A 27861-nucleotide genomic window follows, 5' to 3' on the forward strand; every position below is an offset into this window, starting at 1 on the left:
ACCAACCTCTTAAATATCTCTTGTCTCTCTTGCATCCTTTCCATCCTCATGTTTGGACTTTGATCTTTACTTTCTTGAACTATTGCTATAGCTTCCTACCTGGTCTTCCCAGAGCGGCCTCTGCAGGGGACCTTTTATTCAATAGGCTGTCATGCTGATCAGAGGCAAATTAACCTGGGAGCTAATAATACCTCTTCCAAGGGGCCTAATTTTGTATTTGTAATTTTGTGCTCTTTTTCTTAAAAGGACCCTCGAACTGCATAAGCTTCAGAGTTCCCAAAGTCTTGCTCTTCCCTTAGTGACCAAAGAATATGAACTTTCTCAGGGCCTAAAAAAATAAAATATGAGTCGAGCCAAAACAAACAAAATATTATTGGCTATAAAATGAAAAGTTGCAAACTTGATATTGTCAATAGTAAGTATGTAATTGTCGACCAAACATTAACACAACATCCAGTTCATTAATTGTAAAATTTTAAACTCATAAAACTTGAATACATTTGAAAATGATTTGTGGGCTAGATCTTCTCCCTTGCAAGATTTCCTGAGTATGTCTGATGATTGTGAAGAAATCATAGCTAATCATAAGCTAATCATTTGCTCATACACAAATAACTTAAAAAGCAAAAATATAAAACTTTTTTCCAAAAGTTTTTCCAGATAAAAATGTATTTAAATGTAGAACTTAGTCAGTCACATCCGTGGCATTCCCCCGAATGCTGCTGAGGAGGCTTAGTATTGAACACTTTGCAGAGCAATCGATTACCTGTCTCTTTCCCATACAGCCAAGTCTTATTCGCAGTAGTTACGTTCTATAAAGTTGCTGCAAACATCAAATTAGCAAATACTGAATCATTGCTCCTAGGGGAAATATTGGCTTAGGTTCCTGTGGGCCTCTGGTCATGACATTTTTGTCAGTAGATCAATATATAAACTTATTTTATGTACATTTCTGTTGGAAGACACCTAATTTAATGTATATTTGTTAAAAATAATTAATCACATGCAATATTTCTGTTTAATAAAACACCAGCTGAGAAGGGTTTAACAGCTTTCTGACCCTGGATAATGTTACTATAAATTTCCTTGGCTCTTAACTTCACAATCCTGTCCACTATATTGTGGTTGTTGTTTTTCACATCAGTTGTCATTCATGAATTCATAAGTTCAGCTACTTCTCTGTAGCTTCATCAGGCATTCTAGTTATTACTTTAGCATTTTCTAGAGCAGAATCACATACAGATCGGTGGTTTTCATTTCTTTTTCTGAAAGTGCTGAATCATTGGTTCATTGACATTGAACTCATGCCTGAAGGAAACCTGTTGAGCAGTTGCCGTTTCTCCATAAGTACCTCATAGCCTTCTTGTGCTTAGAACACGAGAGAGCTTTCCAGCACTATACTTGGGGGCCATTTAAAATAGTGAAATCACCAATGAAAAGCACAAAAATAGGAAAAATGTGGCACTAAATAGATTGCGACGAAGAGACTTGTTAACAGTATGGCAGCTGAAACAAGAAGGCAGAACATTACCTTGTTTGACCTCGGCTGGGACCGTGCTTGAAGCAGCTCAAATCCCACCCCTATGCCGTGCTAGTCTGCAGATGGCTATGAAAGTACCATGAGAATTTGCTTGCAAATATGGAAGCCACAAGTCATGAAGATTGACTGTGACTATTTGAAAACAGGCTCTATGTCCTAGTGTTTCCTATCCCTAGTGCTTAGCATACAGGGAATTAAACAGGTAACTGTGGAATAAATAAATGAGGAAAGCTCAATGTCCTCTCCTTTCTTGGATCATCCTTACTGGAGTTGAACACTCTGCTCCTGAACTCCACACTGATCCTTCTCTTTATTACATCATAGAGGTGGATGAATCCATCTACAGAGGCAGACAGATCAGTTATTCACATACCCAATGAATAGATGCTTTTAATTTTATTTAGTGTTATTTCTTTTAAAAATATTGCCTCCCTTACTAGATGGTGAAGTCCTGAAAAACACAATCTCTATCACATTTGTTGATTTATTTTTAATGGACTGAAAATTTGGATCAGAGGACCTCTGAAACTCTCCCATTGCTAAAATTATTATTACAGGCAAAGGTACTGAGCCATTCATCAAGCGACTTACAGACAAATGTAATCAAACCACTTAGAAGAATTTTACATTGTATTCCCTGCAAATGACATAGAGCTTTGTGCATGGTAAACACTCAATAAATCTTCATTAAATTGAAATGTAGTTAAATCATAGGAATGAATGATACGTCCTTAATCTGCAAACTGTAGCAGCTCTTGGTACCAGCACACATGGGTGTGTGTATCCTTTTTCGGGATATGTAGGCTGGTGGCCTGACACTCTAGCCAGGTTACTTTTCAGAGACAGAGACTAGTTGAAAAGTTCAGCTATATTTCTATCTAAGCAAACTTCTAATTTGTAATTTTACTACAAGATCTCATTAAAGGGAAATATTTTTTTTTTTCCCTCAGCGATATCAAAGATTTCCTTTGCAAATAAGAGAAGAAAATAAATGAAGGTTTATAGCTCAAGGAGAAAATAACTAATTGTACTGTTTGGAAGAGAAGCTAATGATGAGAGATTATAGGGAGAATTTGTGCAGGGACAGGAATAATTTATGTGACAGGAAATGATGACCCTGTGAGTGTTTAAGAAACAAGAAGAATGCCTGTCAGAAATGGTCCCTGGTGAGCCCGAGGAAGGCTTGGCACCTGGGGGCAGGGCACGGGGATGGATGTCAGTGTGTCCAGGCCTCCCTGATGGTAAAACTCGCCTGAAGCACCTGTTTAAGTACCCACGAACCAGATCTCATCCTGGCAGCAGGTGGGCATTTTTGTTTGTTTGTTTTAAACAAGGGATCCAGGTGAATCCTATCCTCAGGAAAGTTTGGGAAGCTCTGGAGCCTGGAAGACTTCTGAGGCCCCTTCAGTTGAAGCCCCAGAGGCTCCTGCATTAGCCCCACGTACTCGCAGTCATACCGTGCGAGCCTCTTATGCCAACAGAGACATACTAGCTGGTAAGATCTCCTATAGGCACCAACTTTTCAAAACCGTTTCCTCCTACAAGGCATCACCTTGAGGTTACAATAAAATCACCTGACTATATTGACTCTTCTCATCTTCTCAGTGCTAAAATGTGATAATTTATGGGCTTAGTCACTGAGATGAACCATGCCTGTGCAATCGGGAGGATGTTCTAGGGTGGCCCTGCTTGCCCAAGGACATGCCGGGAGCTGCAGGCTGGGTGGCAGACTTATCCCTTGAATGCATCGCCCAGCTCAGAGCGAAAATGAGTTTGCCCCCATCCTCTCAAAGGACTGAGTGGCTCTGGCCACCCCTGTGGCCCGGGCCAACCTGCCAAGGGACTTGGTACAACTAGCCCCGTTTGAAAGGATGCTGGTCCTACATTTCCTAGGACCAGAGATGGGAAGCAGGGTCTTATAATCAAATTTTGTTTTTAGATGAATATTTTTGGTAATTAATAACAAGAATTCAATGCACCCACCAAAAAGAAAATTAACCTGCATAGCTCTTCCTGTGGAGGGAAATGTGGACATGCAACGTGCCGATCTAAGAGTCACGCTGGAGCACACAGATTCTTGGGCTCGCCCATCTGTACCTGCGTCACAGGGCTCGGAAACACTGCGACATGGAATGTCTGCAACAGACTCCACGTTTGGCACTTCCTGAACTCGGGCCCCATGCCCGGAGATCGTGTCGAAATGTAGATTCTGATTCTGTAGGTCGAGAGTGAGGTCTGAGGTTCTGCCTTTCTAACAACCTTGCAGATGATACCATGGATCATAAGAGGAGGGAGGAGAACAAGTAAGAAGAATCCGGAGAAAGCATGAGAAAGGCTGAGAAAAGAAGGAGGAGGGGGCCCAGAGCCGGGAGAGGATGCCCCAGATGACAGCATAGGCCTGTGGGAATAGCCGAGCATGCACTCTCTGCTTGCACAATAGAGTTACCTGGGGAGCTCTGAAAATTGATGATGTGTGGGTCCAACACTCAGAAACTCTGATTTAATCGATCTGAGGTTTGGTCCGGGAATTGGGATTTTCAAAAGGTCCCCAAGTGGTTCTAATGTGCACCGAGGTGGCCATCTGCTTCTCTAGCACAATGATCTAGGGATCGGGACGTAGGGAGAATGATCTCAGGGGAGCACTGCGATAAGCCCAGTCAACGTGCGATGGTGGGGAGGAGGGGAGCTGGTGAATGCAAGTGGTGGAAGTCAAGTGCAGTCCTTGTTTTATTTTTACCTCCGGGAGGACTCAATGGGGAGGAACAGAAAAAGCATAGGATTTTTGGGTAAATGTTATTCATGGCTCACTCAGCCTTGAGACTGTGTCTCTGAGGACTGTGGCTCAAGGGCTCACCTGCTGTCTCTTAGAGTGTAGGGTAGAGGCACAGTCTGTGCGGTTCGGCCCCGGAGAGCCGATGACAGGCAGGGCCTCTGGGATCCTGGTAGTTTCTGTAAAGGCAGTGGAGGGCACGAGAAGACTGGGGTGGGCATTGGAGGGATCTGGGCTCTGGACAGCGTGGCCACTTGACTCCTGGGAAGCTGAGCTGTCTCTTGCCCTCTTGGCAACAGACCGGAATTAGACTAAAATATCAGCTCCTGGGTATTAACCAGATTCTGGTTTAATAAGTCTGGAATGGGACCCGGACATCAACATTTTTAAAGTTCCCTAGGTAATGCCAGTGTGAAGTTGGGACCTACTTGCTCTGAGCCCTATGGAGCTGTCTCAGGCTCCAGCGCTGCCCACATCTCCTTTGCTGCAGACTCAAGAGAATGTGCCAGAATGTATTAGTTTCCTATTTCTGCTGTACCAAGTGACCATAAACCTAGTGGCTTCAACACTCATTAGCCTTACAGTTCTGGAGGTCAGAAGTCGGACATGGGTCTCCCTGGAAGGGCTGTGTTCCCTTCTGGAGGCTCTGGGGTGGGGGTGGGGGGCCCACTCCGTTGTCTTTTCCATCTTCTAGAGGCTGCTTGCATTCTTTGCTCATGGCTCCCTTCCCCCATCTCCAAAGCCAGCAGTTGTCTATCTCCGACCGCTCTTCCATAGTCAGATGTTCCTCTGACTGATAACAGCAGGGAAAGGTTCTCCGCTTTCAAGGTCACATGTGATTAGATGGGGACACTGGATAATCCAGGATAATCTCCCCATCTCAGGGTCCTTAACTTTAATCACATCTACAGAGTCCCTTTTGCCATGTGAGGACAACATATTCATAGGTTCCAGGGACTCAGAGGTAGATGAGTTTGGGGGCCACTCTTCTGCGTGCCACACCTGTCCTGATACTCATTCTTCCCTCCACTCCGACCGTCCCCCACACGGTGGCTCAGCTGACCCAGGGAGCCTCTGGGCATCTTTCCTTCTGGAGAGGGTGACAGTGACGGGGTGGGGGGAGCCGCTGAGGATACAGCTGCAGCTCTTCAGTCCGGGGCCGACAGGTAAGATGAGGAGGGATGTGCATGCCACCCCAGAGCCACTTTCCAAAACACTGGGCAGCTGTGACAGAACCATGAGCAAAGAAAAGTCTATTTCATTTTGAAATGAAGAAAAACCAGCATTTTGCTTTGTTCTATAACTGTTTTCCAACTGTTGATATCCTATGGTTGATTACAGAGTTCAAAAGAACTTGTGCAATTCTATTCCATTTATCCTGAAACTGGAGACTAAAACAAAATCATCTTGAAGGTCAGGGGGCACTTAGCTGCCGTGAAAATGCAAGCGGCGTGGCTTCATTCATTCCGCAGGCTAGAGTTCACCGAACAGCTACTTGCTCTGGCTGTTCTTTCACTCAGCCTTTCTGAGTCCCCGTTGGTGTTAAGTGCGATCATGAGCCTGTTGCTGTGTACTTCTCCATTAGAACTCATGTGCCAGATGAGGGCTCGGTCCTTGGCTTTTTGTCTAAGGATAGTGTCTCCGTCTTCAGCGTGGTGGAAAGCCTCACTTATCAGAAGCTTTTTGGGCAGATGAGCAAAATCTTCCCTTTGAAGTCAATTCTGTTTGACATTTTAGGAATTAACCCAAGATTTAATATTTGTCCTCTCCCCAGAGGTCATGCATTTCGCTGTGTGCTCTTGGGAAAGTCACTCAACCTCTCTGAGGGCAGCACTGGCCTCTCCTTGGAGGGCTCATCCTTGATGGACTGGTCATTTCTTTTAGAGCCTCATTTCCTCTCTATCACCAGGAGGTGGAAGCAGGATCTTTCTATGGCCCCAAGGCTCTGTGATTCTGAGAGAGCAGGGCTGATCCCAGTGATGGTAAGGTGGGCATTGCACCAGGAGAAGAATCAGATTCCCAACCGGCCAAGCATTGGCTCTTCCTGCTTTTCCTTTTGCAGAAACACAGACCCCATATCTGCGTTGACTCCTGCCTCCTCCCCTTTTCCGCCCCACTCCCTCCCTCTCTGGGCACTAAGACCATTTGGTAAAGAAAGGATTGGAGGGAGCCCCTCAAGGAGAAAGCGAGGAGGCTGAAATCAAGCAATTTCACTTGCACACAAGGATTTCCCCTCGTGCCTCATCACACCCTTCTTACACCGCCCTCCAATTTATTGTGTTCCCCACATTCCACTGAAGGATGCATCACCTCCGTGCAAAACATCATGTTGTTACTAATCACCCCACCTTCCGTCCCCACCTATTTCTAACCGGAACTGAGGCTAGAAGGAAGGGAGAAGCGGCTCATCTAGTCTGTTAGCCCAACATTCATTTATTGGGTGTCTTCCGAGTACAGAGGCAGTCACTGAATCACAGACTGTCAGGCTGCCGGAGCCCTAATACATCATCCCATCCACCCCCAGTACTTTATAGATGGCAGTGCTCCCATGGAGAGGTCAAAGCACCTGCTTCAGGTCACCCAGCAGCGCTCAGGCCAGAATTCAAGATATCCTGTCACTAGTTCATTGTGCTTTCCCCTGTGCCCTGTGGCTTAAGGAGGGTGCTGATGACTGATTCGCTACTGTGAGCATAAAGTGAAGGAAAACAGACACCATTTCTCTGAAGAGCTCCGAATTAATAAGGACCGGGGATGCAAAAAAGACGAATAGCAAGGCATTTTTAGAAAGTGAAATTGGAAAGCATGGAGGTAACTCTCTCCTGCAAATGGTGATCACATTAGGAAAACGTGGGGGAAATGGTCTTCTGGGGGCGGGGAGGAGCCTTTACTGAATTGGTTTTCCTTCCTTGCTACATTGGCTCGTTCATCCACCTTCTGATTGGCACACACTTTTCTCCTGCCATTTTTCTTTTCCTTGACATATTTATTACCTTATTTTCATATTATACTATAAACCTTAGTATACACAGCTTTTAAAGCAGATATTTTTAACGCAAGATGACACACCAAGCTTTGAACCCCCCAATAAAATTGACCGGGGACATCTGGTACTAAAATCCTTGCATATCCTCCCCAGAGGAGACTGCTCTCTGTTTGCTATCTTTAAAAAGTAGTGCAGGAATGAAAATAGGCTGACATTTTGAAAACAAGAAAACAATGACCAAAAAAAAAAAATCCTATTTTTCTACTTCAAGTTAAAGTCCTCAAGATAAAGTCCTTCAAGTTAAAGTCCTCAAGTCAAAGTCCTTTGACATCGAGAGTTGACATTTGCAGTAATTGGTTATTTTCATCTATTTGACTCTGACTATATACAAGTGCCAGGTAACTCATCTACTAATTTTTCTTCACAGGAACAGGAGACAGTACTACATGTGTTATTGGGATTTAATGCTAAAAATACAAACGTTATACGTTGTTATGAAAATAAAGGGTTTTTGATGATTTCTTTTGACAGTTCAAAAATCAATATTCTAGGGCCTTTGATAGAACAACCTTGGTTAAAATACTGCTCCTGGAGATCCTTGGGAAATTTTGAAGGATCTGGAGACCCTCTGTTGTCAGGTATAAATGTTTTTACTTTTTGTGGGGGGGGCAGGCAAATAAGCTGGGGCCGCGGCTTCTCAGCAAGAGGCACCAAGGTCTATGTTAGTTTCCATTGTTAAGGTTAAGCTGAAGATCTGTGGGGAAGGAGGGTTCATATTGTGTCTGAGGGTCCTTTGTGGAAAGTGAGACCATTATCCTGCCCTTAATGGTTCCTGGTCAAAAGTCCATCTATCATTTGAGATCTGTGCTTGTTTGCTCTTTCAATTGTTTGCTTATTATCTGTTAACATCTGTATATCGGCGTTTAGGGAGAAACCTATTATTATGAAATAAGATTGACTTATTACCCCCAATAAGAGAAAAGGTTGAGCTTGGATGTCAGTATGAATGCTCAATTTCTACCCTAACTAGAATAGTAGGATGGACTGGGGACAGTAACCTGGTGCTCAGCTGACTGATAGAGGCCACTCCCCTCCCCATCTAGTCTTCCCCATTACCTGGTAACCTTTTCCAGGACTAGCACAAAGGCCTAAAGCCATATGGAGAAAAGAGAAAGGTCAACCTATAGCACCGTATTTTCTAGGCGTCTTACCTATAGGTGGACAGAGCACAGGGTGCAGTCCACCTTCTTGGCTTACAGAAAAGGAAACTGAGGACAGAGAGGCGAAGCCCTGGCCCAAGACCACGTAGCTTGTTACTGGCTGAGCTAAGACTTGAATCCAGCTCTCCTCATTCCCAGATAAATATTCTCTCTACGAATCCTGAGTGCAAATGCCATTTACTTCTAAGTGTTCACTAACCTGTCCTTCCCTTCTGGAAGAGTCAGATTTCTTAAGTAGCACCTGAAATTGCTGCCATTTCTTTCATTTACATTTGTATTAGGGAAGAGGATGAATTTGTGCTATAGGACACGTTGGTATTATTTGTGGCACAAGATTCAGCATGTGGCATCACTCGGTTTCTGGATTAAGAACAGCACTTACCCATACTGAACAACGCCCATCAGTGGACCACCAGGGCCAATGTCAAGAGCTTGGGCAATATCAGCCAGGAACTGCTTTTGGATTCGGAATCGGCGTTTGCCAATGCTCGAGCTCCCATCAATTAAAAATGACAAGTCAACTTTGCAGTCTGAGGAATGGAAAAGGGCTCTGTTATTCTGATGATCTCTCATTGCATTAACCCAGGCTTTTTCTCCTCTTTCTCCCCCAGGGCCCCCTGAGAATCCAATGCAAAGAAAGTAAAAAGTAATGGCAAGACGCAGGGTATATTCACTTATTTAAGTTCATAACAGATTTTCACTGGGCACCAAGGTCCTGGACACCTGGGCTAGCACTTATTTCCATAACTGCTTTAGAATTCTCTGTATCAGGGCGCCTGGGTGGCTCAGTTGGTTAAGCGACTGCCTTCGGCTCAGGTCATGATCCTGGAGTTCCTGGATCGAGTCCCGCATCGGGCTCCCTGCTCAGCGGGGAGTCTGCTTCTCCCTCTGACCCTCCCCCCTCTCATGTACTCGCTCTCTCTCATTCTCTCTCTCTCAAATAAATAAATAAAATCTTAAAAAAAGAATTCTCTGTATCAGCCAACTTAGAGCCTTCAGAAGCAATGGCCTCCTGGTCAAATGTGGGAAAGCCCTGAGGATGGTTTCCCCGGCTCAGACCACTTCAGTGCAGACCCCCCAGATGTAGAATTCACCAAGATTGAGTCTCAGGAGCTTGCAGTCCCTTACCCTCATCTTAATTTTGTAGAATTATGTGTTGGGTTTTTATAAAGGTATGAAAAATTCTGCAAGGCCCAGTGCTAAGGGGAGGGCAGGAATGGTAGAATGAGAAATTGATACCAGTTGTCTTCACTTCCCCAGGTGAGGCAACCGTAGAATTACCCACATATATCTACACATCTCAGGACTTGTTTGTAGCAAGCTTTGAATTTTTTCCTTTCTTTTAGTTGTGATAAGGACTAGGACAGTTGTTCTGGCTAGGATCTCTGGATATGAGGCTATGAGGAAGGCAGGGGGCTAAAAGCTCTTCTCAACCTTTCAAACGCTGCAGGAGTTGGTGGAAAGTCACATAAGCTAATAGTTAATGTCCTCTTTGCTCTCGATTGAAATTACATCATCTTAGTATGATAAAACTGATATTCAATACTGTTCAGAAGTTCTTATTAGGAGGTATATATCCCTTTGGTAAAAAAAAAAAAATGGGGAATGAATCGTTAAACAGCTGCGATTTGGGAGACAAAAATATTTCAAAACAGAGTTCCATGGGGGAAAGAAAGAGAGGGGGGCAGTAAAGGTAGGAATTTCTGGGCTGCAGTATCCACGAGGACATGCGAGCAGTGCTGTCCTTTCTGCCTTTCTGCAGCCGTCTGGACAAGCCTGGAACTCTCTAGGCTGCAGCACGATTGCCCAGGAGGCCACCACTAGGCTTCTCTTCTCTCTGATGCATGTTGCATTGCTTCTGTGCAACCGGGGTCTTCCCATTCCCCAGGAGATCAGTAGGCAGGGAGGGATATAGGTATATATTAAACGAGAGCAAGAAATGGACATGAGTTGACACAGTGTTAAGCAGAATCGAGAAGAGATACTTATTAAAGAGCGATACTGCAGAATTGGCAGATTAAGGAAAAAAGTTTTATCTGAGAATGTGCTTCATCATCTTGCACTGGCGCCTGGCAATGAAGGGCAGAGGAGAAGTAGGCGATGACAGAGACCTCTCTGGGCCTGGCTGACTCTGCTCCATCTGGAATTAGTGCCTTGGCTCATTAGTGGATCTTGCAAACTTTTATTTCCTGTCTGCCTGGACATTCAGTGCCTGCCAACTCGTCCTGTTCAGCTGGCTTCCCCTGTCCTTTGCTGCCCCCAAACTGCCTATGCCAAAGCATGATCCTTGAGATGAAGATTGGAAGAATCAAATAAAAGCAAGAAGTGAGAGGCTTAACGATACCGTGGAAGCCTGGGAAAAAGCAGAAGAGAAGCAGAACTGTTCTAAGGCTTGTGATGTTGTACCCCACACAGGGCCAACCCCTTCTTCCCTGGGTCTGAGCTGGCAATGAGAATTGTTGCCAGCAGGTGGCAGTGGTGTTCTTCAGGGCCCCCTGCTCACCGCACCTGTGGTGTGCTGGAAATGAGGACTCCCAGGCTCCACCCAGATCTACAGAATCAGATCCCCATTCTAACAAGATCTCCAGGTGAACTGGGTGCACGTGAAAGTTTGAGACGTGCCCCTGGTCAGGGGTTTTCCTTCCAGCTGTCAGCAGATTAGCTCAATATGCTTTTTAAAATGAAAACTTTTTTAAAAAAATAACTTAATTAGAATGAGGCCCAAAGGTGATTTTCTTTTTAAATAAATAAAGCACATGGATTTTGAGTCTCTGTTTTGCTTCTTCATAGACAATTTTTTTATTTCTTACATCTTGAGCTGTGCTCAGGATTGAAGTGCTCACTTCGTAGCTAGGTTTTAAGAAGCTGAGATGCTCTCTATTTGCTTGGCTCTCTTTACTCACTACCCTGATGGCTGACATTGGAATCACTCATGCTCTCCATTTCCCACGATGCTTTACTGATCATAGTTTCAGCTCTGCGCGTGTGCTGAGACCTAGTGGCCTCCTCGTACTGAGATGAAAACATGCCAATAGGAAGATGACATCAATACTACAGGATAGAACTGAGTCACTAAATGTTCAGCATGAGCAATTTATTACTGTCACAGAGGACAGAGGTTGGAGGACAAGGAAGAAAAAGAGTGTCCACAGGAATCAATCTACCAATTTTCTTAATTGCTTTGGTTTTCTCCAACATATGATTTTATAGATGAATACTCTGTGCTGTCCAATGCATTAGGCTAGTGTTTCTTAACCCTGGATATGTATCAGATTTGCTTATGCAGCTTCAACAAAGGAAGATGCCCGGGAATCACTCTGGGATGGGCTTCTCAAGGTTTGACATGCAAAGAAATCACTTGATCCAGTAGGTCTGAGGTAGAGCATGAGATTTTGCATTTCTAACAAGCCCACAGGTGATGCTGATGTGGTCAACCTGTATCCCGGGTAGGAAGATCTAGGCTGAGGGTGATTCAGTAGGTATGAGCCAGGAATTGGGCATCTTGAGTTTTTAAAAATGTCTTCAGGTGATTCTCCTACATAGCTGGGTTGTGACTCCCAGCCCACGGGTGGCTGACTTGCAACGACTCTCTGAGGGAATCTGCAGGTGATCTCCTTGGCCTGCAACACTCAACTGCGTCTTGGTTTTCCTCTTTTTCCCTGATCCTTCCTTCCTGGTATCTTCAGGTGGCTTCTCCTCCACCTATTTAGTGCTGAAGTTCTTCAGGTGTAAGCCCTCTTGTTTCCCTCGGTCACCTTTCCTGTTTTCATAACCTTGGTTTTGAATCCTAGCTCATCATCTTCCAACTCTGAATTCCCAGGTGGGCTGCTCCTTCTCAAGTCAGATCTGGGTAGTCAACTGTCTACTAGACCGAATGTCTTGTGGAAGATGGCAGTCAGAAACGATCTCCCTGCCCCCACCTGCCCCATCCTAGTGGTCCTCATGGCAGTGCCCATTATCCCAGTTGCTCAAATCATCTTCGTTGGTTTCCTCTCTCACACCTCCACCTCCAAACCTCTAGATTCGTCCTTCTCTGTCTCCTGAATCTGCCTATTTCTCCGCATTTCCACCTCCAGCTCAGAGTTCTGTCTGCCATCCTGTTCACGGGGCCACTAACCCTGCTGGCAAGGCTGTCTCTTCCTTTAACCTCCTCCTTTGTCTCCCCTTTCCATCCCACCCTGTTGCCATGGTGATGTTGAAAAAATCTGATCCTTTCCCCTTCGTGCACACAGACAGTTTAAATCCTCCATAAGCTTCCCTTTCCCCTTAGAACAAAGTGACAGAAGAGAGGAGATAAATAGATCCAGGGTGGGAGAGAAGGGGGTTTGGGTGGGCTGAGTGTGGAGAGAGGGGAGCAGATCGGATATCACAGCACCTCTGGGTTTCCAGTTGTCAGTTCACTTACTTGCATCTCCCTGGGATACTGAATCCAAAGACTGTGTGCTTAATTCTTCTTTTGGAACAAATCCTGGAAAGAGCAGTAAAACTTTTGGTGACTTACAAGAACAGGAAGCATCTGGCCTTACCCCAGGGATGGGGACATAATGGATATTCACACTCAGCTTGGGGTTCGTGGGGGAGGCTTGGCTTAAGGCTGACTGTGCTCTTCTCCACACTGCCCCCGCCTTCAGAGGTAAGAATGAATTACTGACAGCCTACTAAAGACACGGGACTCTCCTGGGTGCTCAGGGGGTTTGAAGTCAGAAGACCAGGGTCTGTTCCCTACTGCCTGTTAACAGAGTCTGAGCCTTAGTTTCCTTACCTGCAAGCAGGAAACACTTGGCCAGTGTAAATTATCCCTCTGTAAAATTCTGAAAATCTCAAGGTCAGGGCATGGGTCTTGCTCATCATGTAAACCTTCACTGTGCCTACCCCATGTAGGTCCTTGGTCAACATTTGGTAATTGAGTCAATGAACAAAGATGGGTGAGACACATGGACAATCTAATGGCGGCAGATATAGACTGAAGGGAGGACCTAAGATCCCCAGTAACACAAACAAGTAAGAGGGTCCAGAGAGCAATCCCTCCCCTCCACAGCCTGAGATTAGAGGTAAAGCTGCAAAAGGGTTTTGTGCTTTGAGAGTGTGCACGTGTGCGCACACGTGTGTATGTAATTTCAGGCTCAGGAGTTTTCTTTAGAGCCATTTACATGGGAGCCAAGTTTACACATGTATCATTTAAGGGATTAAAGACAATCAATGAGAATCTTTTCAGGCTCAGGAAGGCCAGTGAGTTTCTCAGGGAGCACCAGAAGTTGGTCAGTTGGTCTCCCTGTTGTTGGGATGCCTGGGGGCACCCTCCCAGAGGCTCTGGGAGAGAAGGAAGGTGCTGGAGGTTCTGCTTGCTCTTGGCTGTGGTGAGCTTTCTCTAAGTTTGTTAGTTTTTCCAATTTGCCAAGCACATGATTTCATCTTTCCATGAAAGGTCAATCTGCTCATCCCACTTCCTCGCATCATTTTAAAAATTCGCTTTGGGTGTCTAACGGCATTTCTCAGCCAGGAGCCTCTCAGAGAAACTGTCCAAGGCTCCACGTTGGAGGGAGGGGGAAAGAAATGAGAGGCCAGCGTCCTTTCCTCCACCCCGTTTCTCCCTACCAGTAAAATCTGCCCTCAGACCGAGAGCTGGATTTGCTGTTGGAGTTTCAAACACTTAATTCAGTAAAAAGCGAACAACACCCATTCACGTGAAGGGAAAGCTGAATACCCCTCTGCAAAGAAAGAAGGGGAAATAGCAGGAAGTCAGTGTATGCTTCGAGATGGAATGAGCATTGAAGCCTCATTTGGGGGCGAGGAACCCACTCATTCCCGTTGTAGATCTTAGTCTTCACGTTTCTCATTTGTTACCCGATGGACAAGAGTGGCCTCTGCGCCACCCACTGGCTTGTCAGACTCTCCTAATTCTGTCATCCTATGTGTCTCCATCTAGTCATGGCCAGGAGGTTGGGCTGCATAATTACCTGCATCTAAAAGGACCGATCCAGGTTGCCACAAGTCCATTTCCCCTGATTTTCAAAATTAAAAAGAAGCAAACTTGTTATTTAGGTGAAACCAGCAGAAGCTCTCAAATGAACTTCCAGGATGATAACATTTTTCAGTTGTGGCAGAGAGTTCAGTAAAGGAACATGGGACCAGGCTTTAGAAGGCCACCTAAAACCTTTAGGATTTTTCTCTTGGAAAGCTCTGAAAACCAAAGACAGAAACATCTTTGCCTTTTCCATTCTTTCACTGTGCACCAAGAATCATAGAAAATAAGAATCCCAGGATTCGAGGGGGCCCAAAAGCTCACCCAATCCAAACCAATCTCCCCCAGCATGCTTCTACAACATCCCTACCAAGTGACTGCATGGCTGGTGCTTGAATACCTCCAGGGACAGGGAATTCATTACATATTCAACCAAGATAGTACATTCCGTCTTGGACCACTGAGACTGTTAGAAAATGTTTCATTGTATCGATCTGAAATCTTAACCCATCCCTCTATCCATGCTTATGAAGCACCCACTACGTGCCCAAAGTCATTTTAGGTACCTCTGACTTACCCATCTGTTTATGTTCTCTTCCTTAGAACGACACAGAACAAATCTAGGCCCCTTCAGAGGGCAGGTGGTCCCCTCATTTCCTGAGTATCTGCTTCTCACACCATGCCACCTGTGCACTAAATAGCAAAGCGGCGCCTGGCCTTTCAGTAAAGTGTTGAACGCCCCCACTATAAGCTGGTGCTGATAAAGTAGAAGGGGTGGTCGGGAAGGGGTATTCTTACCCTGCCGTCCCTGACGGCTGTGGGGGGGATCATGGCCAGGAAGCGCTCAGAGGCAGCACGAATGTGTTATGAAGCCTCAGAAGGACACCAAAAATAGCTGTGTCTCTTCCTCTATCCCTTCTCTGCCCACCTCCCCAGCTCATCAGCTTGGCTGCAATGATGAACACACTCAAAAGAAGTGGTATTTTCCTTCATATGATGAGGATGTCAGGCTATTTTGAAAGGCAAGTCTGTGTTCGTGCACATTCTGAGTTCATGGCGAGAACGGAGTTTAATTTGGCTCAGCCATTAACCAGGTGTATGACCTTAAACAAGTCACAGACCCTCTGTGAACCTTAATTTCTTTGGGAATAACATTAACAATAACAATAGCAGGTTGGGTGAGATGATCTCCCAGTTCAGATTTATGATTAATACGTTTAAACCTTCTGCTTCTGTGTCGCCACCTGCTGGCAAAACACGCCCTTTCCCTAAAAAAAACCCCAAAACAGAACCAAAAAACCAGGGCTGGTGGCATCTCCGTTTTTGCTCCAGGCTCTCAGCCCCCTCGAATGCTACAGAGAATTACAATGCTGGGCATACTTCAGCAGGAGGGAAACAGTTCGCTGACAGCAAGGATCTCCAAGCCCTCATTCCTGTCCTGGGCGCCGGTCCTTCTGTTGGTGCCATTTATATTTGTTTGGGACAAGTATGAACCGAATCGCTTTTCTCCAAACGCCGAGGGCTGACAAATATTTGGACAGCTGAGACTTGGTGTTTTTGGACTTGGTAGTAATGGCACGTCAGTCTGTGGGAACGCTTACATTCTGGCGTCCAGGAGGAACCGGGTGATGGGAGGATGAAAGGCAGGAGGAGGCCCATCCTGTGTCCACCAAACCCTAGCCGGGAGCCTGGGGGGCTCGCCCACCTTCTCCGACCGGAAGTCTTCTCCTGTGTAAAGCTGAGGTCGTAAACACGTGTCCTGACCTGCCTGCCACGGAGGGAAATGTGTACAAAATCACCCCGAAAGGGGTAAGGCAGTCTTAGGACACGAGCCCTAATGTGTGCGGCCGTGCTTGCTCGCTCGTCTCCTCCACACCGTCCGCGTCCCGGAGAGACACTGGCTCCGAAGGATTCCCGTGGTAAAAACGTAGAACCACTAACACTGGCGAGAGCGCGCTCAGTGGCAGGCACTGACCATGTCCGTGGCAACGGTAGTCACAATAACCCCGTGACTTGGGTGACAACCACGACCCCGTTTTAGGGGTGAGGAGACCGCTGCAGAGGGCGAGGTGGAGCTGCGCCGGGCGCCGGGCTTACCCCCCACTGTTTATCACTCCGGGAGTCGTCGAGCCGTGAGCATCGCAGGGTACGGGGTGAGGCCCCGAAGAGACCCCACCTGCCCCACTCCCCGTAACTCACACTAAATGGGACGGCCCGACATCCCGCCCCGGAGATCCTGGTGATGATCTTCGCTCTGGTTCCAGCTTCTCTTCCCCGCCCATCTGGGAGCCACCAGCACAGGACCCAAGCGGGAGCGACGACACGCGGCCTTCAGGGCTCTGAAGTCTCATGAGGCGGAAGCGCAGGTGGCCCGGAGCTTCTGCCCCAGAGATTCCCCTGGGGTGTGGGGGTGAGCAGGCGGCCGTCGAGGGGCAGCGGGCCTCCGGGGCGCCGCCGGGTCGCCTCCGCCCCGCCCTCCCGGTGGCCTGGCTTCCGGCCTCGCGCCGCCCGCTTCCCTCGGACGGCTCCCTCTTGCGGACGTGAACCGGCGCGCGCCCGGCCAGCAGCTGGCCGTGGGGTGTCCCCGCGCAGTGGCCCACGACACTGGTCTATCGAGGAGGCTGAGGACCGTCCGAGGTTCTGGCGCGAGCTGTCGTCCCGGCGAAGCATCCACGGTGCTGGGTTTGCACACGGGTTACCCTCCCCATCCACGATGCTGGGTTTGCACACGGGTTACCCTCCCCATCCACGATGCTGGGTTTGCACACGGGTTACCCTGCCCATCCACGGTGCTGGGTTTGCACACGGGTTACCCTCCCCATCCACGATGCTGGGTTTGCACACGGGTTACCCTGCCCATCCATGGTCCTGGGTTTGCACAGGGTTACCCTGCCCATCCACGATGCTGGGTTTGCGCACGGGTTACCCTCCCTGCGAGCTCCATGTGAGATACTGGTTTGGGACCTGGCCACCTTTTCTCACGCAAACGACTTTAACTCCATGGTTGGGTTTCCAGGCCAGTGAAGCTTATTTGATCAAACATGGTAGCGTGAAGCCGAATGGTTCTGAGGCAAAGTCACTGAATTCTAACTGAAATTATCAGGGGCACCCCTCCCTCCCTGGGAATCCAGCAGGAGCAGCCATGCCCGCAGGGGGTCCCCGTCCCTGCCCAGAGGGCCCAGAAGGAGGGTAGGGTCTGGTGGCAGGGCCTCAAGGGGTCAGAGGACCAGAGGGTGGGACCCTCTACCTGTAGAGGCAGAAGTTCCTGCAGCACAATTCTAGAATCTGAGAATATCCGATTCATCTCTATAGTTCTAACCCAAAGCACAGTGTCTGACATACAGCATGCTCAGTAAATTTGTATTTTTTAAAATTGAAGAATGGTTCCTCTGCAGTGGGTGTGTGTGTGGGGGGGTGTGTGGCTTAAATTGGGGATGTGTGAAGTTACATCAGTGGGCAGAAGGCATAGCGGGAGGGGCAGCAGGAATCACTCATGGGTTTTAAGTCTGGTGTCCTGTGGAGCAGAGGATAAGTATTGAGGTCAATGACAACCTCATTAGGTCCATATATAGCTGCTCGTGTCTGTTAATGGGTTGCCCTAAACACAGATGAGGTATTTAGTGGGGCTCATGAGATTTGGTCCCATGTGGTGTATTTTTATCAGTGACAAGAATAGAGGCAGGTGGCATGTTCATCAATTTTGTGGATGACATGGGGTGCCTGCGTGGCTCAGTTGTTAAGTGTCTGCCTTCGGCTCAGGTCATGATCTCAGGGTCCTGGGATCAAGCCCTGCATCGGGCTCCCTGCTTGGCGGGGAGCCTGCTTCTCCCTCTCCCTCTCCCCCTGCTGTGTTCCCTCTCTTGCTGTGTCTCTGTCTGTTAAATAAATAAATAAAATCTTTAAAAAAAAATTTTGTGGATGACAGAAAAGTTGGAAGGACAGTTAATACACTAAATGACAGAATGAAGATTCAGGAAGATTACAAGAGATTAAACTAAAGGAGAATTTCATAACGATAAGTGTGATATTCTAAGTTGGGTTCAAAAAACTCAATGGCACAAAGACGGGATTGGTGTGACCCACTTCTCTAGAAGAGCAAGAGAAAATGTCCTGGTGGCTTGAGTTATTGCCAGTTCAGGAGGAGATGAACGGATGGGCTGACAGGACTTCTCCCAAATGCAACTTGGGATGTTTTCATAGAGGCGGGATATTTAGGCTGGGAGAGGTAGTTCCCGGGCACACAACCCTCGTGGGATCGCATTCTGCTCTGGGTGCCCTGCTCTGCGTCACTCACAGACTGTAGTGTAGCTAACGGATATACCGCCGGCCACAGAAGGACCTGTGGGAGGAACTGGAGAAATTTACCCTAGAAAAGATGGGACCTAAACGTGGACATGAAAGCTCCTTTCACATATTTGAAAGGCTCTCAAATTCATGCTCTTAAAAATGACTGAAGATCCCAAAGGGCTGTTGTTTGTGGGGGTCATATCTATTGTTTTTATCATATTAAAAATTGATGTGTTCTCTCATCTGAAACAGAATATTAACTATTTCCCATTTAATGATAGAGCTGTTCTGTTTTAACATACTTTTTATGAGAAACAGCTGGTTTTTTTAAAAAAACAATTCGGTGAGAAGAGTGACAACTTTCTTCAATGTCTGGCATAACAGAAGACACACCGAATCTGGTATCTGTTCCTCAGTCTGTGTGATATGTTGTTTTGGTTCAAGTACACAAAGAAAATCTGGCCTCACAAAGTTGTGCGGTAGGAGAAGGGAGAACCTTACAGAATCCCTGGAAGCAAGGTCCTCAGAAAACACTTTGAGAAGCTCCAGTTCAAACAAATTAGGATCTGTGGGTCTGAGTTCTAGAAAGTTCTGTCTAACAGTGATGGAGCTGGGAAACCCCTGACCGCTCAAAGTTCTCTGACACTGGCAGAAGCCTCTATCTGGCATGCCCCAAAGGATTTATTTGTTTGGTTTCGAATGAGATCAGAGGTACTTTATGCAATTCTTCCCAATCCCATATTTTCAAGATTTTCTAGCCAGAAAATTGGATGACTTGCCTGATAGGCATGATTGTCTCTGAAGGGAGAGCCGGCAGAAGGGCATCTAAGTGTTCTGACCTGCCTTTACTCAGTGTGTGAGTGACTTCCGTCCACCTGCAGGAGCCCCAAGGAGGCTGCGGGACTAGTGAGGTCTGGGCGCCCGCGGGCTAGGAGGTGCTCCCGAGGCCAGGGCTCTCTGGGAGTGGGTGGGAGGCTCAGAGCAAAGTGTCGGGGATGATGATGGAGGGAGAGGAGCAGCAGAAATGGTAGGATTTGAGGGTTCATAGGGAGCTGGGAGCATCTGTGAGGCTCAAGGAGATAGAGCATATGGGAGCGTGAAGGAGAAGAGAAGGCTCAGAGCTAGAGGACCAGAGGCAGTAAAGTTCGAGACAGGGAGTGGGATCAACCGCAAGTAACCTTGGGTTGTTGGCAGTGACAAAGAGGAGCTGGAGAGCAGATAATGTGCCTTGTTGCACCCACCCCCTGAAGCACATCTGATTTGCGGTGGTGTATCTGGGTATTTGAGCTCAGTCTCCGAGGTGGGTCCTGGGCTGTGCAGGGTGGGGGCACAGCCACCCAGCTGGGGACCTCTCAAACCAACCCAGCCCGGGAACACTATTGGGTGTCCCGACTGCCAGAGGTTTTCTCTCTGACACACTGAGAACAGACAAAGCAAAGAGACATTTTCTGGAGGTGAAAACACCCTGGCCTGCCCCCAAGCTCTGGTGACGTGGAGATGAGCTGCCGAGGCTAGCCGCGAGTGTGGAGGGAGAAAGGTGTTTGCCAGTCCGGTGGAGCCGGGGTGGGAGGAAGCCGGCAGCTTCCCCCGGGTTGACCTGTGCTCTGGCAGGTTTCTGGAAAGCAGCTCGGGGAGAATCCTGACTTTGGATACCTGACGGGATGACACAGCACCAGCTGATTCACATGCAACCTGCAAGCTGCTCTCTTCCCTTCATTTGCCCCTGGTTCCGCTTTTCCTTGGAAGTCGGTCAAGCTGTCTGTGGTTGGCTCTCCTTTTGGGGGTTGTGGAGGAGGCAAAGATCCTAGCCATGGGGACAGGAGGAGGGAGTGCCCTATGCTTGGCTGCCTGAAGAGTCCCACGGGCCTGTTGAAGGCTAGGATGGCCTTGGAGTACTTGCTTTGCCCAGCGATCTGATTCTTAAAACCCTTTGTCCAGGACACAGCGTGTCCTTTGGCAAAGGTACAATTGTGCAGCTCCTATCTGGGGGCGAGTCCTGTCTGGGGGCTCCCATGGAGCCCCTGCTCTGATCCGGTATCAAAGCCAAACAGAACCTACAGTCCCCAGGAATCTTTTAACCTGCAGAGGACAGACTGGTATCCCTCAGCAAGAGTAAAGCCTGAACTCTTTTCCTTGGGAAGTCCAGACCTGCCCCCCCCTCCCCCCTGGCAGTGCCTTGTGGCTGCAAAAGGTATTCTGTCCTTCTACCAAGTGTATCAGCTTGTGGCCCAAGCCCTGAGCAGAGTTTGTAGAAACCATCCAGCCTTGCTCGATTTTTCCTTTCTAATCTCTACAGGCCTCATGGGCATTGCAGAGAAGAGAACTTGCCTCATCCCTCTGCAATGCCAGTGTTTCGGCCAAGCCTTTTAGGGATGCACACAGAAATGAAGAAAGGAGAGTTGGGAGTGTCATAATTCATAGAATTCCTGGAGGCGAGAGAATGCGTTTCTATTCCCCATATCAGAGAAGCACCCAACCGAAGTCGGCCCTGCCCTTTCCTAGACAATGCTAAAAAATGTTCTCTTTCTTTTACCCTAGTTCCTCAAGCACATACCCCAGAGAGTATCCCTTTTCAGCTTTATAAGAGCCTAGTTACTGAATCCTTAGGAATTTCGATCACAACCTCCACAAAATTGCCTGGAGGGAATGACAACTGGTGAAAGCCTTGCTTATTTAATGGCTCCCTTGTTTTCCTTTCAAGTTTCCTTACAAGTGGGGCCCTTGAGCAGTATCCTCTGTTGGAATCACTAGTTTAAGGCTCTCTGTCCAAATCTAAATCAAATGGCAAGGATCTGGGAAGACAAACGCCATAGAAACACGCTGGACTTCCACCAGGAGCTGGCAAGGTGAGTTCAGGTCCTTACCTGGACTGGCGCGGCCGCTGTTCTGGCTGCTTGCAGGAGAGCTGGGGGACCAGCGATCTGTAATAACATTGCACTGGTCAGAGCATGAATTTTAATCTGTTCTCATTCTTTCCATGATCCGACCTAGCAAGACATTACCAACCAAGGTCAGAACTAAGGTAAAGCTTTGTCCTTGGGTGGTCTGAATCTGCCCCAAGGAGGCCCTGAAATGGAAAAAGAAGGGGAGTGGTGGTGGGGATTTAACTCAAAATACTGACTGAAAATTCCAGGTACTAATAACCCCTGTATTTCACAATTGTCAAAGTAAGTATCTTTTGCTAAAGGGCCGTATTTTTTTACACTTCATTATTCTTACAATAATTCTCCTCAACTGTGCCACTCCTGAGGAGGCTAAAGTAATCCTTCAGTAGCAATGTCACTTAACATTTCACAATTTGCTCAAACGGCATTAACATGGTATTGATGCAAATAGCATTAGCTTTCAGTCATCTTAAAGGTACACAATGGGTTATCCATGGTGGCGCCTGGGTGGCTTAGTCGTTAAGCGTCTGCCTTCGGCTCAGGTCATGATCCCAGAGTCCTGGGATCGAGCCCCGCATCGGGCTCCCTGCTCGGCGGGAAGCCTGCTTCTCCCTCTCCCACTCCCCCTGCTTGTGTTCCCTCTCTCGCTGTGTATCTCTCTCTGTCAAATAAATAAAATCTTAAAAAAAAAAAGTACACAATGGGTTATCCTTAATTACTTTGTGAGAAAATCAAATACACTTCAGCATTCAGTATTTATCGGGCAATTTCTCTGAAGCAAGGCTTTAAAAGAGACGCAAAGTCCGTTTTGGGGGAAAGGGAACCATGTGAAAAGGAGCTGAGGGAAAGAACCAAATTTCACAGAGGGGAAGAGATAGAAGGTCACGGAACAATATCAGTTCCTCGGAAAGCCGAATCTATCCCCAGTCAACGTTTCGCTCCCTTTGACTTTGTTCCAATTATCTGAATACGGACTCCAAGTAGCTTTGTTTTCTCTCCAATGGTAAAGAGAACACATGCTCCCTGTAAAAATACGTACCACGTATAGTAAGAACTCACCTGCAATCCTTCTATCCTGCAGCTACCGATACGCAACCATGGCGTAAAGGTATTGTGTCCTTCTACCAAGGCGACACAAGTCGCCTTGTCGCCTCCTTCTTTGACCGAACAGTCTGTCACGGGCCAACCTCATGTCATTAAGTGCACATATTCACCAAAATGTTAATAGCTGTGTGGTAATCGCTCTAACCATTCTGATGGTGGACAACTGAACCGCTGATCTTTATTTTTCTATGAGGAACAACACCTGTTTCCAGGCTCCTTCTCACCCTCAGATGATAATTACCTTAGGATGTACTCCCGTAAGTGCGAATTCTGGGTCGCTTCCACTGTGCCTTGCCTGGTCATGACCTTCCCCCATTTTTCTATGGGAAGGTTCCTCTTTTTCTTGCTATTTGTAAGACTGGATTTTAAGAAAACAAGATAAACTTTCAGAGAGGAGATAAGTGTTGGCGAGAAGGGAAATCGCCTGTGGGGGGCGGGAAGGGCAGTTGGAGATGCTGGTCTCCCTCCGCCTCCCTGGAAAGGTGAATGCCCACAGCCATCCGCATGCCTTGCCACTAGGTGGCGCTCTGCTCCCCTCCTTGGTCTGCCCCTTCTTTGTGGACAGACATAATCAGTTAGGTCTCCTGAGGCAACTGTGGCACTTCTTGGAAGGAACCTGACTAGGAAAATAATGCCCAGCAAAGCAACCCCACCCTTGGAAGCCTGTGGTAGATTTAGCTGACCCTGCAGCAGGCCTTTTCCAGAACTCTTTCTTCAGCATATCTGTGGATCTGGTTCTACAGGCTGCCCCCTCTGGCCCTGGGATGCGGCCCTGCAGCTGCCCAGCTCCCGTTAGTGCCTGTGTAGTCCTTGGCATCTCCCATGACGAACAGAACAGCCTCGCTCTTGTCCCTCTGAGAGGTCTCTATCGCTCTGGCTCTTGGCTCCCCTACCCCCAGCCTTGACTTGTTCCGCGCTATCTTGTTAGGTTTACCCATTCATGGGTCAGTTAAGAGGTGTCCAGCCCCATCTTCCTTGTTCTTCCACCTGTATCAGCTCCTCTCCCTGGGCCGGGAGAGCCCCTCTCTTTTCTGGCTACGAAGTTTCCACTTTCCACTAGACTCCCTCCAAGTTCTTATGTTCTGTGTGAGCGGCAGCTCTTTATCTCGTTGTAGAGCAAAGAGGACTCACAGACCCCAAATGCAGATTGTTCCTGTTCTGGCTACACACTTCTAGGTGTCTAGAGCTGAAGCGACCTGTTGCAGGGATCTCGGTACAATGTGTTCCTACGTGTGGCCCAAGATCCCAGAACAGTGCCTGACACATCGTAGGCAGTCAATAAATATTTGTTGATTGAATAAATAAATTAGCTTTTACTTGGCCACCCCATCCACAACCAACTTCTAGAATCTTTTGACTCTAGTCACATATAAAAAGAGAGGGGAAAGCCCTTAATAAATGTGGTAACAACAACTCACTTGTCTATCGGTAGTAGAAGAGTTACTCTGTTAGAGTTGGCAGAACATTCTCAATTCATTTGAAGAAGAAAAGGGATTATCTGTGCACTAAATATTATTTAATTTAGTTGGGCTACAATATCACAGCAAGTATCTATGGCCATACATTAATATAGGCATTCATGAAAGTAGATGGGCGATTACCTGGGGCTGGGGAAGGAGGGATTAGTTCATGGGCACAGGGTTTCTTTTTCTTGTTCTAGAATCGGTCACGGTGATGGTTGCACAACTTGGTGATTACTAAGAACCACTGAATTGTACACTTTAAATGGGTGAATTGTATGATATGTGAAAAGTATCTCAACTAACTGTTATTAACAAAAAGACATAGGCCTTCAAACACCCATTTTCACTTCTCTTCGTTCCTACAGAAAATCCTTTGAGTTGGCAATATCATTTTTTTCTCGCCCTCTGTCCCCTCCTCCCCGCCCAGTTTGGCCCCTTTCTTGGCAGCTACGGTGGATGCGGGCCGGAGCCCTCGCTCTGACTGTTTGCCTGGCAGTCTGTGGGGCAGCCTGGGCGCGGGGGCTGGACGAGGTTGAAGAGGGAGGCCGATGGGCTGGGAGGCTACCGGCCAACGGCCCTGTGCCCCGGCCAGGAATAATGAGACTGTGCCAGGGTGGGAACCACAACCTGAGGTGGTTGAGGTTTCTACAAGCAAGGCCCAACGTGTCCCAGGATTTCCAGGCTCCCAGTGTAGCCAAATAAATATGCCACATGTTTAATTATATGTGTTATGTAAAAATCGACCTCCTCCAAGGAGGCCCCAGGAGCAAACAACTTACTCAAGTCCTCTGAAGTCTTTGAAAGAATTAAGGGCTCTAAAAGTCAAGAGCCTGAAGTTCAGAAAGAGGAAAACTCTTCGCTGTGGGGCTCCCTCATCCAGCGTCCCTTCCTTCCTTCCTTCCTTCCTTCCTTCCTTCCTTCCTTCCTTCCTTCCTTCCTCCTTCCTTCCTCCTTCCTTCCTTCCTTTCCTTTCTTCCTCCTTCCTTCCTTCCTTTCCTTTCTTCCTTCTCTTCCTTCCTTCCTTTCCTTTCTTCCTTCCCTTCCTTCCTTTCCTTTCTTCCTTCCCTTCCTTCCCTCCTTCCTTCCTTCCTCCTTCCTTCCTTCCTTCCTTCCTCCTTCCTTCCTTCCTTCTTCCTTCCTTCCTTCCTTCCATTCATTTCTCTCGCTGGCAGGCACTCTGAGCCTGTGCTCTGGCCGCCGGCCGGGGTTACACGGGAACGGGATGGGGGGAATGTCCTATGTATTCCAGACAGTATTTTTATGGTATTTTTATTTGGGGACTTTATATCATAGTTTCTTCCATGGGTCGTTCATTGAACGGCCTGATAATACTCCTAGATTCGCAGAGTCATTAGGAACATTGAATAAAGGGGTGCGCGGTGTGCGGGGCCTGGGGAAGCCTGGACCGACCTGCCTTCCACTGTTGTTGTTACTCATCACAGCGGGAGTTGGTGGTGCCCAACGGCCTGCTTCTGCGATGGCCTCATCCGTGCCTGGGGCGCTCGTGGATGGCAGGGGCGCCTGCTGCAGGCCAGTCACAGGAGACCCCGGCTGCTGGGGGTTCTGTTTCTCAGCTGTGTGAGCTGGGCGGGCTTGCTCACAGCCCTGCTGCCCCGGTTCCTCACCAGGACGAGGGATTAGTCACAGTAGAAGTCGTCCATCCACTGTGATCTACTGCAGAGGGCTGGTATGAGGATGTCCTAGGCGAGTGTTTGTAAGGTGCTTCAAAGAGTGTCTAGCGCCTAGCAAGTGGTGATATTATCAGAGAAAAGGATGAATACATGGCTGGGCTCTGATACGTATGGGAGGGGGAAGGGCCATGCTGTGTGGCGGAAATGTCTGGAAGCTGGAGGTGACGCTGAAGACAACAAGACCCCGGCACTTCCTCCTGGAAGGAAAAAATGGCCCCAGGTGGGAAATATTTAGAAAGGCCTGCTGAGACAGAAGTGTCACTCCTGTTGCGGAATTTTCCAGGCTCTTGCCAGAAGATATTTACAAGTGAGAGGGGTGCTTATTAGCCTTGGGCGGCTGGCATATAAGCCTGTGTAGAAACTAGAGATGGGGTTCTCAGATGAGCTCTTAAGGTCCTGTTTGATGTACTACCGAGATTAATTTCATAAAATGGACTTTGGTAAAAGCTAAAACATGACTTAAGAGATGGATGCATAAAAAGCAATCAGAAAAGGAATAAAAATGTAGCTCTCTGGTTTTCCTTATAGGAGTTTTGTTTTGTTTTGTTTGCTTCTAATATTTGGAGACTTCCAGGAATATACAATGTGTCACTTAAAACCCAACAGTATTTCCACTGAAACCACTATTCCTTCAGCTGAGCTCTTGGAGAAATGAGGATTTTGCAATAGGAAGCTTTTGTGTAATATTCTACCTTCCACAGTCCCACTCTTGAATCTGTCTTCAGCCCCTTCTACATGGTTTGCTTAGCTCATAGCTTGGTCCTGAATTAGCATTAGGCTCAAGTCTACCCCTTGAGTCTGGAAGGACACAACCACTCCTGGCCCAGGTCTTAGCACGAACCCTCACCCAGCTCAAAAGGTGGGAGATGGGCACTCCACACAAGCATTCAGAAAGCCCAGTCTCCTACTTTGCTAGCACATGACAACACACAGTCTACCTACTGACCCAGCTCCCAGCTCCTGTGGCCCACAGGCTGTGGTCTGAGGCTGCTGGTGGTAGAACCTGTGGATGGGGATGGCTTTGGCAGGCTGGTGTGGGTGGCTTCGGTGGCCGGGGCTCCCGTTACCTGCATCAGGGTGACCGGCTGTGCGGTTGTTCCTGGGACTGGTGGCTTCTGATAGGCTTTTGTCGCCTCACCTGTAAAAGAGATGAAATGATACTGGGGCCTACAAAATCGTTGGTAGGCTCTTGAGTACAGAAACAAAATAAATGTTTATTGAATGCTAGCTTTGAGCAAAGATCTGTGCTAGCTGCTGTAGAGGATAAGATCCACCTGTCTGAAAGGAATGTACAACCTGGATGGAGCAATGAGCCAATAAACAAACCAAACACTAAATAACAATAAAATATTTAAACAATTTTAAAAAATATTTAAATACAGCAACATAGAGAGGGTAGAACTCGATTAACAGTGAAATTAATTTGCCAGACGCCAGAAGCAATGGTTCATGAACTTTCTTTTTCTTTCTGTCTTTCATCCTCCTTCCTTCCCTCCTTCCTCCCTCTCTCTTTCTTTCCTTCTGTGTCAGTTAGCATTGACCTAGGGATGGAAGGAACCCTTGGGGCTTTCTCTATGATTGACTCTTAGAGAATGCATTCTAGATGTTCTAGCTTAGATTGGTTCATGGCTAGTCAACTAACTCCTCTGGGTCCCAGTTTTCTCATCTGTAAAATGGGGTGACAGAAATAATTAGATGGTAAGGATCATCTAGATTCTACTTCTAAGTTGGGCTCTTCATTCATTTGTAATTATTTAGATTGTTTCCACGATTTTAAACAAGTCTCAATTTATTAGTATTCTGCATGCCCTGATAGTTTCTCTGAAGGTTCAGGGCAAGGGGAAAAATGGCTACCCAGTGGGCATTGGCTATTGAATTGATAGCCATGGGTCTGTGCCAGAAGGAGACACAAAATGGCCCCCAAACTGAACAGTGCCCCAGTCCTGGGAGGGAAAA

The 27861-nt window shown here is 47.4% G+C and overlaps 1 protein-coding gene across 2 annotated transcripts in view; it reads right to left on the reverse strand.

The window, feature by feature from the left end:
* The window catches only part of VIT (vitrin), a 100400-nt gene that overhangs the window by 13975 nt on the left and 58564 nt on the right, over window positions 1-27861 (reverse strand). The window contains exons 7-11 of one of the 2 annotated variants that reach the window (XM_081796916.1): window positions 26852-27043; window positions 21627-21683; window positions 14471-14515; window positions 12919-12981; window positions 8896-9043 (exon numbers count right to left, since the gene is read on the reverse strand). In XM_081796916.1, coding sequence (XP_081653042.1) covers window positions 8896-9043; window positions 12919-12981; window positions 14471-14515; window positions 21627-21683; window positions 26852-27043 — 505 coding nt within the window. The remainder of the gene's footprint in view (window positions 1-8895; window positions 9044-12918; window positions 12982-14470; window positions 14516-21626; window positions 21684-26851; window positions 27044-27861) is intronic. The other variant, XM_081796917.1, reaches the window with a different exon arrangement.

Source organism: Leptonychotes weddellii, chromosome 10, assembly GCF_054177405.1.
Source record: "Leptonychotes weddellii isolate Sample4059 chromosome 10, ASM5417740v2, whole genome shotgun sequence".
NCBI classification, from domain to species: Eukaryota; Metazoa; Chordata; class Mammalia; order Carnivora; family Phocidae; genus Leptonychotes; species Leptonychotes weddellii.